General features: G+C 44.2%; 1 protein-coding gene across 1 annotated transcript; it reads right to left on the bottom strand.

Annotated features, from left to right (window-relative positions):
• Window positions 1–575: 575 nt before the first annotated feature.
• On the bottom strand, window positions 576–11,390 carry emilin1a (elastin microfibril interfacer 1a; the record flags this gene model as incomplete). Its single annotated transcript, XM_080859357.1, has 8 exons — window positions 576–1,184; window positions 1,541–1,675; window positions 1,802–1,819; window positions 2,311–2,436; window positions 2,998–5,094; window positions 5,373–5,572; window positions 6,758–6,877; window positions 11,239–11,390. The coding sequence occupies 8 exons, from the start codon at window positions 11,388–11,390 to the stop codon at window positions 859–861; spliced, it is 3,174 nt and encodes a 1,057-aa protein (XP_080715483.1). The 3' UTR covers window positions 576–858.
• Between the last annotated feature and the right edge of the window lie 1,299 nt (window positions 11,391–12,689).

Raw genomic sequence — 12,689 nt, 5'->3', positions numbered from 1 at the left:
CTTCTATGTCACAAAAAAGTCCTGAGAGTGTCTGTTCTTTGGTTCCTGCTTGTCATTTTCACTCCACAGATGTCAACTCTGCAGCTTAGCGCAGGCCAAATATGGATGCGAGGAGGACAAAATAAACAAGGCTAAAATGGAAAGAGGAAGTAGTAAAGCTGTGATGACAACAAAAGCCTAGAAAAGCTACCACCGCTTCTTTTACCGCTTGTTTCAAAAGTAGCCCAGTAAGCAATGTTCTTTGAACAAATCTTGTTTTCTGTCCTTTTGAGAAAAAAAACAGACTCTTCCCCAGATTTGTTTTGAACTTTGACATTTACCAGCTTCAAAGAGAACTCATTCTGCAGCAAGGACTGCTGGGGAGGGGTGTTGGCGAGACCTCAAGGCCAAATTTCGACGCTCAGCCCCATGGTCGTCAGTGTTTGATGAATGCCCAGTCAGTGAGGAGGACAAAGTGGACAAGTGGTATTTTGCTGCACAGCATTTCTCCAAAGGATGGCAGTATCGTTTATTAAAAAAAATGCCTTTATTAAAAAAAAAACCTCAATCCCTCCTTGAACCACACATGGCTACAGTACATACATTCTTTGAAATGTGTTTTAAATCATCACACCGACTTCAGAAAAGAAACTTTTTTCATTCCTTTTTTTACCAAAAGTATCAACCTGTCTTCTATTAGAGGGCCGTAGCAGTGAAAATACCTTCCCTCTTCCCGCCGCATCGTGCTCGGATTCATTTTATGTCAACTCTTTGTATCCTTGCCAACTTAGATGGTTCTCCCATATTCAACACCACCTCTGAAGTTTAATGTTTTATTTCCTTTTCTTGGGATCGTTTGTTCATGTCTGTGTCTGGTCATCAGACGTCCTTCTCTTCGTACAGAAGAACACCACTAAAGATGGTGAGAGGCTCCACAGAGTGGGCCAGTTTGCCGGTGACAAGGTCAATGCAGACTGTGTCACCTGCCTGCAGGGGCAAGATGATGTTGAAGACCACCAGTGATCCCGGAATGAGGCGTGTCTCGGCCATCGGCTTCTCCAGGCCCTCCGTCTGGTAGCCTGCCGAGTCACCGCGTGCGATGCCTAAGTTGGACTTGGAGAGCACTGCCTCAATCTTCACATTCTTGTGACCCGTCAGGATGGCACTAAAGAAGTACCTGCCATTCACAGGTGCTGTGAACTCACCTGTGAGCGGGAGGAGAGACAAAGGGAAGAAAACATAATGAATAACAACAGACCAAAGTGAGTCTACTGTTGAAAACTACTATCAGCATGGTAAGTATGGTGTAATGGAAAAACAGAGGGTATTGGCTCAGAGTTCAAAATGTTCATGTTATTTCATCAACTATAAACACAAGTGAAAAATAAAATGGCACAATATATAGGTTTGTATTTCTTATGATCGGAGTAACTAATGATCGGTGTGTAAAAATAACACCAAAATAATTTCTTTATTTATATATTCAAAACAATAACATTGTTTTAAAAAGTAAAAATAAAGTGACTGTAACATGAAATTAGATCAGGTAGGGAAAACGTACCATTTCTTGAATTATATGCCTTCCCCTCATTGACCAGAATCCTATCAAAGACGATGGTGCCAGCAGTAATTTGAGGTCGTGTGAGGGCGGCAGAGAAAGACAGTCTGGGTACATGTGCATCCTCTCCAGGTGGACCTGGTGGACAAAGCACATAAATTATGGCTCTCTAATTAAGTTTGAAACATATAATGAAAATAAACAGAAATGTACTGTATGTAAATAGTGAATGAAAATAATAATGATAAATAAACTTAAACATACCTTCTTCTCCCCTCAGGCCTGTAAAAGGAAAAATAGTATTAAGTTTTAAATATATTCTACTCTATGATAACACCCTGTACACTCTCTTCAGATCAGAGTGTGCTCTACAACTGAATGCCAAGAAAGGGGAGGAGAGCTTGGCCTAAATAATGCATAGGAGACTGTTACAGGAAGTGCAGTGGGTTCCTGGGTATTTGTCATCTTCAACACCCTTCCAGCATTACATTCATGCTATTCAAACATTTACAGCATTGCAACATTAAAAATAATGCACTTCAATAAGGAATACAAAATTAGACAGAGTTTATATGTAAGCACAACAATAGCCCTGCTCGTATGCCCGGTCTAGTATGATATGCGGTAGCTTAGAGAAACACACACACATCATATCAGCCATATTACTCCTATTATTAAGTAGAGCTTTGTTGTCATCTTGATGTCTTAATAGGTTTGTTTTAAAGATGTATTTAGTCAGTGTAAATAGCTTCATAAAAAAGGTTTATTTTTACCTGGTGGTCCCATTGGCCCTTGTAGGCCTAGTTTGCCCTGGGGTCCCTCACGTCCTGGTAGTCCCCTTAGACCAGGGAGCCCCTGGTACCCTCTCTCTCCCTGTTTTCCTGGAGGTCCAGCAGGTCCTGATATTAAAAATAAACACAGTCACTCTACTTTTAGAACATGTTACAGGTCAAGTGACCTTTAACCCCGGGACGCGTTTGGGCTTTGTGGTGTGCTATCGGTCATTTTTGAATCTCACTTTTGTATCTCTCTGTAGCTAGCTTTGCGTTTCTATGATACAGTGACTATCAATAAACGATGGAATGATGATTATTAGGCACACCCTTTACCCCATTTGAATCCAACAGTTTGTAATGAAAACAACCTTGTTGGAATCTGCTTATGTTTTTACATAGACTTCTTTACACTGGAATTAAGCCTCAAAATGTGAAATAAACTCTTAAACTCGAACCTGACCTTAGCATTGCTGAGGCATGTTAGTATTATTATCATCTTGTTATGATTGACTTAATTTCTATTAGCCAACAGCTAAAAGGAAATCCTGAGGATGCCAATGCACATGCACACCCAACTGACTTTCGCTCTCCATACAAACAGAGACAAACACATTTGTTAAAACACACACCCACCCTCCCTCTCTCTCACACGCACATTTTTTACTCACAGCATAGATCACTCACCAACAAAGTCCTGATCGGTGAAGGCCTGGAAGTCATCAAGGATACGGAGCACGGAGGAGTTGAGGCCTTGAATATTGTCATGGATGTTCTCCAGGCCTACGCTGTGGCTTTCTATGGCCTCGCTGTGAGAAAGCACAGTGGCATTGAGCCCATTGACACACTCCCACAGCCCTGAGACGTGTCTGTTCAGCCCGTCCTTGATCTTCTGCAGGCTGTCCGAAACGCAGTCCAAGCGTCCGCACATGTCCTCCATTTTGGTGATCCTCTTGTCCAGTCCTTCCTTGGAGCGCTGGCAGTCTCCCATTTCGACAACCAGATTGCTACCAAAACGTTTGATCTCACCACCCAGGTTGTTGAAGTGCAACTTGCTGCCCTCAATGTGCTCGTCCAAGTCTTCCTGCAACCTGTCAATCTCTGAGATGATCTTGTCCTTTGTGTTTCCCAGGTCACTAATGGTACCATCATGCTTGTGGACGGTGCGGCCAAGCCCTTTCAGTGTGTCATTGATGGAACTAAAACTGTGGATGAACCCGGAAATTTCTCCTTGAATGGACCTCAGGTCCTTGTCTAGATTACCAGTGATGACGTTATGTCCATCCATGTCCGTCTTACGGGCATTGAGGTCAGTGATGGCCATACGACACTGTCCACGGCACTTCTCCACATCCTCTTTCAACTTGCCCACTTCCTCTTGCAGGTTGGAGCACACCTGGGAGCAGGTGCTCTCTTCATTGTCCACTCTGTTCCTTAGGTGGGTGATTTCACTTAGCCACCTACCCAAGGCGTTGTTTGTGGCGTTCTTGAAGACTTGCAGGTCTCTCTCAACCAAACTGCAAGCACTGCAGTCCTCAACACTGTGCCCCAGCTCCTCAATCTCACTCACAATCTGGATGAAGTGTTCGCCATTATCCCCAGTCAGGGTTCTGATTCGATGCACATCACGGCTGAGGTCCCGAACACGGTCCATGAGTGAGTCCCCAGATGTGGAGAGATCCTTGAGTCGAGTGTCGAATTTCTTGATGTCCTTCTCATTGGAGATGACCTTCCATTCCAGGGTCTTTACAGTATCTTCTGTCTGGCGACCTCTACCCTGAGGCCCACATGACTGTGTGCACAAACTGATCGCCGACGTTACCTTGCTGTTCATGACAGATGTAATGTTATCCAAGCCGTTCAGACGTCCACTATGGTCATAAACAGTGTCCTGCAAAACCCGCACGTCTGCCTCCACCCTTCCGATCCTGGAATGATGCTCATCCAGACGGCTGTTGTAGACGTTCCTGGTGTTCCCGAGTTCCTTCTGAAGGGAGTTTCTCAGGTTGTTCTCCGTTTGGGAGCACTTCTGCTCTGCCTTTTTCACTGTTCCATTAACCCGCCTCTCCAGGTCCCTCAGCCGAGTGTTCAGCCTGTCCTCCGTGACCTTTGTCCTCCCACCATTCCCATTTGTCCCTTTCAGCTCTTTGTCGATCCGGGTGCGGAGGATGTCATACGTTTCTGACGTGGAGCTCACCTTCCTCTCCACCGCATCCACTCGCAGCTCCAGGTCAGCCAGAGAATCGCAGCACCCCTGAGAGCGTGTGACCTCCTGTCGGATCATATCGATCGACTGCTGGTGGTGCTGGTTAGTGGAGCTCAGGAGCTTCTCCAGTGCCCGGATCCGCTCCCGGTCCTCCTGCTGCTGCCGCCTAAGGTCATCCACTCCTCCATGGCATGCAGAACACGACAGAGCCACACGGTTCTCTAACTCCTGTAGAATCTCCTCTTTCAGAGTTCTGTAACGGCCACTGCCAGTGTCAAGCTCATTGCCACCTCCATTGCCATTGACGAGGTGGTTGTTGATGTCTGTGAGGGTGCGGTCATGAACACGGGTCATGTTGTCCAGTAGGTCTAGTTTGGCCTGGATGCTGTGGATGGTCTCTTTGATGAGAGGCTGGGCCGCGTCCGCTGGGTTCCTGCCCCCACTCTGGCCCCCCCGACGGGACTCCTCATGCAGGCGTTCATTCATGCCTTGCAGAGTGGACTGCACGTTGTATAGGTCCTTCGTCAAACTCTCAATCTTCTCCTCAAGCTGTTTTACTTTGTCACTGTCTCCTCTCCCTGGTCAGATGGAAAGAATTGATGTTAGGCCTGCAATGTTGCGGCTGAATGCAGATGATTTTACTCGGTACAATTCTATGTATATGTTGCTGTTGGGTTGTCCATAGTTCTAAGGTTGCGGTTCTTTTCTTTTGTCGTTTCTTTTTCTCAGTTTTATTGCTTTCTGTTTATGTACTATTTCCTAAATGTTCTTTTTTGGTGCAATCTTTGAATACAGGCATGCTTTTATTGAAACTAGAACTACAAACATTTTAACAGTGTGACATGCAGGGCTGTACCTTCTCCCCCTGTCTGTCCACCTTCTGCGCCATAGCCTGTCTGAGAGGGGAACGTCCCCCCTCCCCCAGTCTGGAGGTCCGTTCCTCCACTGGGACCATCACTGCAGTCATCACCAGAGTATCCATGACAACACTTCCACTCCATTTCTGTCACCATCCTGTAGGCCACTTTGTATTTCGGCCTCCTGTATGTCCGGTACCTGTGGACCACAAGCTCACATAAGTTCACAAGATGGAGCTACTGGGTTAGTGTCAGAATTGCAGCCTTGGAGTAAAACACGTGTTTCATGTTAATAGGATAAGGCCGAGGCTGTGCTTAATCAATTTACAGAGAAGAATATTTTTTAAATGGGTCCATTAACTAAGATTTTTTAAAGCCACAATAAAATACGAGAAACGTTAATGCCTTGCTTCTCGCTTTACAAATATTTTGTATTCTTTTTTGTTCCTGTGGCTGTTATTTCTGGTGCAAACTCAGTTTTCTTAAACAGCAATCTGGAACTTTCTTTTCTTTGCAAATAAATGAAACTGTTGCTGTATGATCTCCTTGAGTGTTTGCTTAGCTCTGGTGGAGATCCCAACAAAAGCATTTATTGTACTGTTACTATTATAAGTCCATTATTCATAGGCCATCACACTTTGATGTGCCTAGCTTCTGTACCCTGTCAGCCTCTCCAAATATTGTTCTCTCTGTTCATGATGCTTGCAGAGAGTTGATGGATTGGTTCTGACACACACAATGCCATAAAACAATGAGCTTTTATACATCATTAAACTGCTTTCTTTGAGAGCCAGGTAATAAAAAGGTGTCTTAGTGCATCTGGTTTAACATAAACACTAGCTTTATGGGGTAGCTTTTTCCAACAACAATCTTACAGAAACAGTCGTTCCCTTATTGCTGTATCAGATAATCTGATTAGAGCAGGTAGCCAGCATTGTTGGACACAAATGTGCTTTGCATATAACAGCAGTTCTTCACAGACCATTAAGCCCCAGGCCCTGGGAAAAGGGAAATGGGTCTCTCTTAAGTAGAAACAGGAGCAGCACAGGCCAGCCTTGTAGGACGATTCCTGTGGATAACTGCCTGTGGTGATTGACCACTCCATTCCTAGCATAGCTGTGTCCACATCCAATTCAACATCAAGTCATCCAGGAGACAGAGCAGCAACAACTGAAACATCACACACAAGTGTTCCTCTCCACTTAAAATAGATGAGAAGAATGTGAGACAAAGGCGGTGGTGGTGGTGTGTATGTGTGTGTGTGGGGGGTGGGGGTCACTAAAATGGCCTAGGGGGGTGGAGAAAGATCTACAGGAATAAACATGGAGGGACTCCTGTGGAGGAATGGGAAAGATAATGAAAAAGTGAGTTGTCATGTACTTACGCAACCACGCGGGAACACTGGCCATAGGCACAGCGCTGGTAGTCCGGCTTCACATAGGTCTCCACACCATCCTCCATTACGCAGCTAATGGTCTTTGTCACAACGTAGGCACACCAGTTCCTGCCAAGACATTCCACCCATGGAAGGATGTGTTTGTCAATACATTCCATAGAGTATATTGGCTAGTGTGTACTATGCTATGGTATGGTATGTCATTGTATTGTATGGTGTTTACTGTGTGGTAAAATAGAATTTCATGGTACGTTAGTCATGTGGATTTACAATAGGGCTGATTATGACACAAAGTTCATTATGAACCTTCACTCTCTCTCTCTCTCTCTCTCTTATAAACACACACATACAGTCTGTCTCTCCCCAATACAAACACACACAGTGTGTACAGTCATGGCATCCCAACTCTTAACTCATTCCCCTTCCCCTGACCTCAGATGATGGGCAGCTGATTTAAAGACACAGTAGCCCTTTTGTGTTTCCCTCAAGAGAAGTTCTTGTTCCATCATCGTTTTCATATCATAAATTGCCACCGCCCACCCCGCCCTCTTCTTTGCTGGCAAATTACCCACAATTACTGTCAGTTGTCCATCCAGCACAAGATAGACGCTTATAACGGAGGATCTGACATGGAATCTCGGAATGTTCAAGAAGCATTCAGCTCAAGGAGGGAATAGGGATCCACCACAGCTTCCTTCTTGCTCTTGCTCTCTTATTCATAGATTCTTTGTTGTCTTCCGATTTTTCTGGTGAGGATGAGGATTCTGGTCAGTTTACCTGGATAATAATTTTAATTTTGTTCCACAAAATATTCTGTTAGCTTGAAAAATAGCCTAGTCAGGCCCAGTGCTTGGGCTCTCATCTGATCTTCAATGAACAATGGACTGACTATCCATTTATAAACGTATATTTTAAATCTGTTTGGTCACTTTTGCCAGAATATTCACCCCTTGGGGCACTTAAGCCACCAAATGCAACTTAGTGGTGAAAATGCCATTTTAATTCCCCCACATAACTCTGCCTGGTGTTTCACACAGCACTCAAATTACATTTGCTTCATAATTTCCACAATTTAGCCAAATGGAAAAACAGCAGTAGGCCAAGGACATGAAGTGCCGGCAGTGTCCTCACAGAGCAGCCATTTTGACATGTTATACTGCTGTTGCTGAGAAAAGCACTAGTAAGCATGAGCATGGAGCTGGTGCATGTCAACGGGCCCGAGAGTCAAGTTAATCATTCGCTATCGCTGAAGCTGTCGTGGGCAAGAATGTTTTTGGATGGCGCATCAGACAAGGGGGGGTTAACGTTCTCACACCATCTGATGGGGAACAGACGTGGGACGTTAAGTAAACAGACATGACCTGTTAACCATGCTGCATCTTTTCAGGGATTCAAATGCGCTCTCTCTCCCTCTCTCTCTTTCTTTTACTCAACCATTCACTCACTCACTCACTAACTCTTCTGTTCTCCAGAGTTCAGTAGTGCACTGGTGCGGTGCGACTCTGGTCTATGTGGGATTTTTAATTGCCTGCCAAATTGAGACTAACTGCAAACATGCACATTCACATTTATTTTTGGGCTGAAGATAACACGCATTGTACATACGTGAAATGTCAACATAACCGAATTCATTTTGACCTATGCGGTTTTCCGTCATTAAACATTGCAAATCTAACCACAAAAGATAGTGTTACACAAGCAGCTCTGATGTTCTCTTGTATTATGGATCAGGGTGAGGTGTTATCTGAACTGGTTTACAAATTGTCAGTAGGCTAACTAATAACATTGGATTTTGTATTCCATCATTCCACGGTAATGCTATGATTTAAAAAGTGACGTGCAGTGTAAAAACTTCTAAATAACTGTGATTCTCCTTTTTTGGCCATAAAGTTGGGTTGTAAGTTATAAGCATCAAATAAGAACAGCAGACTATATGATGAGACCAACTCAAAAATTCAAGGCTAAGGCCACATTCTGAGGCAGTCAGAGTGGAACTGTACATTCAGAATGCTGGGTAATCCCACAAATAATCCATTAATCCACATATCCCCCGGGATATAACCCAGATGAAAGTCCACTGGGTCTATATATATTCTTGTGGAGCACTGGGACCACTCAAAGAGCTGAAGGAACAGATGAGTGCTAACTTTGATGTTTCATGAATATCAACAAACCCTAAACCCGCACTGACATTCAGAAATCTGATCAGAACATCATGGCTCCACCTGCAAAAAGAGATTTTTTTCACTCTTGTATGGGTGGGTGTGTGTGTGTGTGTGTGTGTGTGTGTGTGTGTGTGTGTGTGTGTGTTCGGGTGTTTGTGTGTTTGTGTGTGTGTGTGTGTGTGTGTGTGTGTGTTGTGTGCACTCTTTTGTGCATGTGCATACTCGTCGTCTCCCTCCACAAAGTTCAAGTACCACATCCCCCAACGAAAACAAAATTCACAAACCTCAATAGGCCACTTTCATCAACTTAACTGAAGTTCTCCAAGCGGCTAAACAAATAGTTCTCAAGCGCTCTAATTCCACCCATACCCATCCAGTCCAGTTCCCTACATGCGACTGCAGCACTCTAGTGCCATAATTCACCACTGGCATCCCAGTCAAATCAGCCTCAGCCATGTGCAATATATTGACATTCGTATCAAGTGTGTTTGATTAAGTTGCCTCTGGGCACGCTAAATCAGACATCTCCAGACTGGTGTGGTCCTATAGGCCTCCCTTTCCATCTCATTATTTTTTATTGCACTTTAAAGTAGGCAGCCGAGAGACTCCACCTGCCAGCACATTATTTTATATTCTAATAAAGCATGCTAGTTACCCAAATAAAACAGGAAAGCAAAGTCATAACTGCAGAGGTACGATGTGAGGTCTTTACCCCCCAGACTGCAAACAGATCTTGTTTTTAGGAGCTCAATATAAACATGAGGGCTCCTCGAGGTGAAAATCGAGAGGTAGCCCAATTTGGTCAGGAATGCTCAATCGCTCTCAGGATCTAGAGTGAAAGCTATACCAAGTGAGCAAAAAAAAATTGTGGATAACCGCAAAGTCAAATTTATGTATGCAAGTTTGAAAACAACTGCGAGGTCTCCCTCTTTCCCCTATCTCACGCTCACTCACTCTCTTAGTCTCACGCACAGTCCAGGTCTCACTGTGACACAAACACAAATCACACCAATCAATTTAATCATAAAAACACACACAGGTACAAACACACACACACACACACACACACACACACACACACACACACACACACACACACACACACACACACACACAGCATCCAGCATCTGCATTATGCCTGAGCCTGAATGGCCCAACAGAAAGGTCCTGAACAGCACCCAAAGGCAGAGGGGGGTCTGCCAAAGCCGCAGGTCTCCTAAGGCCTACAGATCAGCCTTTGTGGTCCTTTTCATGAACTCTTATCGTGGTTCAGTTCCCCTAAATCCCACTAATGACAACAGACAGCCTCTTTCATATAGGATGCCAGACCACCACTTGGCTTTTGGGCTTTTTCACGCAAACACACGTGAAAGAAAGTTCTCAGTCACTAACTTAACTATAATCAGACTCCAGCTGCAAGTCAAATGCCTATAAGACTACTTTAATAAATAGAAACCTCAATATGATGTGATCAAATACATCGTACTGATGCATCACCTACATCATACTGATGTACACAAGTGAATGTTATATCTGGAGGAACAAAGACCCGATGTATGTATGTATGTATGATAGGCCTACGTTATTTAGGATATACAGTTTGACACAAACAACATTAAATGTGTGTATTGTTAGCTAACACAGATGTTTCAACGTAATATTTCACACATCTGTTAAAACAAAACCCCAACTCCAAGCGAACCTCTCCAAAGCGCAGCGGTGAAGCACCACGGGCCAGAGCATTCTTTCCCTAAACGCCGTACGGACTCTTCCCCTTCTTCACCCCTTACTGGTTACGGTTAGAAGTGCAGGCAGCTGAGGACTTTACGACTGGCACAAATCCCAATGGCACCGGTTGAGTCAATCTGCCTTGGCCCAATAAACCCAAAAAAGGCCAGACTTTCTGCACAGTAGTTTGGTGAAGATATAGCATGGGGCAGCGAGGGTGCCAGAGGGGGTTACGCAGCACGTGGCTAAACCCGGGACTATAGCCCTCTGAGGAGGCGAGGTCACCGCTCAAGCGGCACCCCAAGCATACGCACTGTTATGAGCACACTGACAACAGTGGATTACCAGAGGTGACTAGTGAGGTACATTAACCCATAACTTTCCAGCATACTTGACTCTCGGTCATGTACATCAACAGACTATATACCAACAGCGAAAGTAGCCCAAATCTTAAAATTATAGACCCGAATCTCCGCGGGTGCTGATTTTGTGATCACTTGGGTAATTTTTATATCAGCGCTTTTTAATAGCAATTTTGGTCGGCTACAAATAATTATTTGAAGAGAATAGTCATACCTGTGTCTGCTGGCTGCACGTAGCCCATTCTGAGCCACGGATCTAAACTGGCCATGGTCCGCCAGCTGACCGTATCTGGGACCGTAAGATCCAGCCGCAGATGTACATCCAGGAAAAGCGATAGCCAGCAGCAGGTACACAGCAACTGCCATCGAAACTGCACTCTAAAAACAGACTAAATGTATTCCACAGATAAAACTTTACACGCAGCTTAGAAAGATGAAGAATAACCACGGAGTGTGGAAAGACGCCTCGGAATTCTTGATAAAAAAAAAAAAAGTTATCCAAGTTTATTCATGGCGCGTCATAATGTCAAATTTTAGTATAACTCGGAGTATCTGTCAGTGCAGAGTAGAATATCTGAGCGAGCGAGTCCCACCACCTTGACCGACGACATCATAAGTGCAAGTTTAATTTGAGCATCTTAACTGCAACTTCGTGTTTACGGAGGCATTTCTTGTTGCGACACTAGCGATGTATCATGATGCGAAGGCAACCTTTCCACGGAGGACATCCTTGGCTGCATTTGACAGCCCCCTCATTCCCTCCCACTATTAGCGCGCGCTCTCTCCCCTTTCTACTCCCTCTCTCTGCCATTGAGTCCCGCCGTCTGGTGGTGCAATGTCAAACGTCAGAATGGGCCAATGTTTCATAAAAAAACGAGGTAATTGCTGCTGACGTTTCTCACCCTATTCTAAAAATACAGAGGACATTTTGTTCATTTTGAGTTTATCGAGAGAGAGAGAGAGTTTTGCTGAGGTCAATCCGTTAATTGTGGTGTTACCTTTTGAACATTGAGATTGAGGACACAAAATGTCGCCATCAGTGAAGGTTCATCTAATGGAGTTATTCCAACAAGCGGTATAATAGCATCTCTGAAACTACAAACTGAACGCCACACGATAATGGTTTGTCTAAATTGTAATTGTTTAGTTTGTCTTCACCGCCTATATTTAACTCCCAAATCTCCTCTAATCTGATCTGTCATCCATAACCAGAAGTAAGAGTGGACTGATCCTCCTCGTTTGATCTGCAGGAGCTGAGATAGCATCAAGGGACATCAAATTGCTTTGCCTTCCCTCTAGAAGATTTTAACAATAGGATGGAAATGTCGACTTTAAAGTGAAATTCTCACCATTAACAAAGAAGGGTTAGGGGAATGTAGGAGCACAAGGGAGTATCCTCACACAATAATCACAAGAACATTTAATCCCTATATTTCTCTTTGATAGCAGTCATTGTTTTAAACTGTTGTGCTGATGTAAATGGTGACATGTTCAGATTGAAAATCAGCCAAGTAATCTTTATTTCTATGACAGTAGACTAAGCAATAGTGTCATGATACAATATGTTCATCAACTGAATACTGCACACTACACAAAGCAGTTTAGATGAGATACATTGGGCAGAGTGGAGCTACAGTGTGCAGACCATCTGATCGTTCCCTGTTT

This window comes from Sprattus sprattus (assembly GCF_963457725.1).
Source record: "Sprattus sprattus genome assembly, chromosome: 2".
Taxonomy (NCBI): domain Eukaryota; kingdom Metazoa; phylum Chordata; class Actinopteri; order Clupeiformes; family Clupeidae; genus Sprattus; species Sprattus sprattus.
The sequence above is the reverse complement of the archived record's forward strand: the minus strand, read 5'-3'. Positions and strand labels throughout refer to the sequence as shown.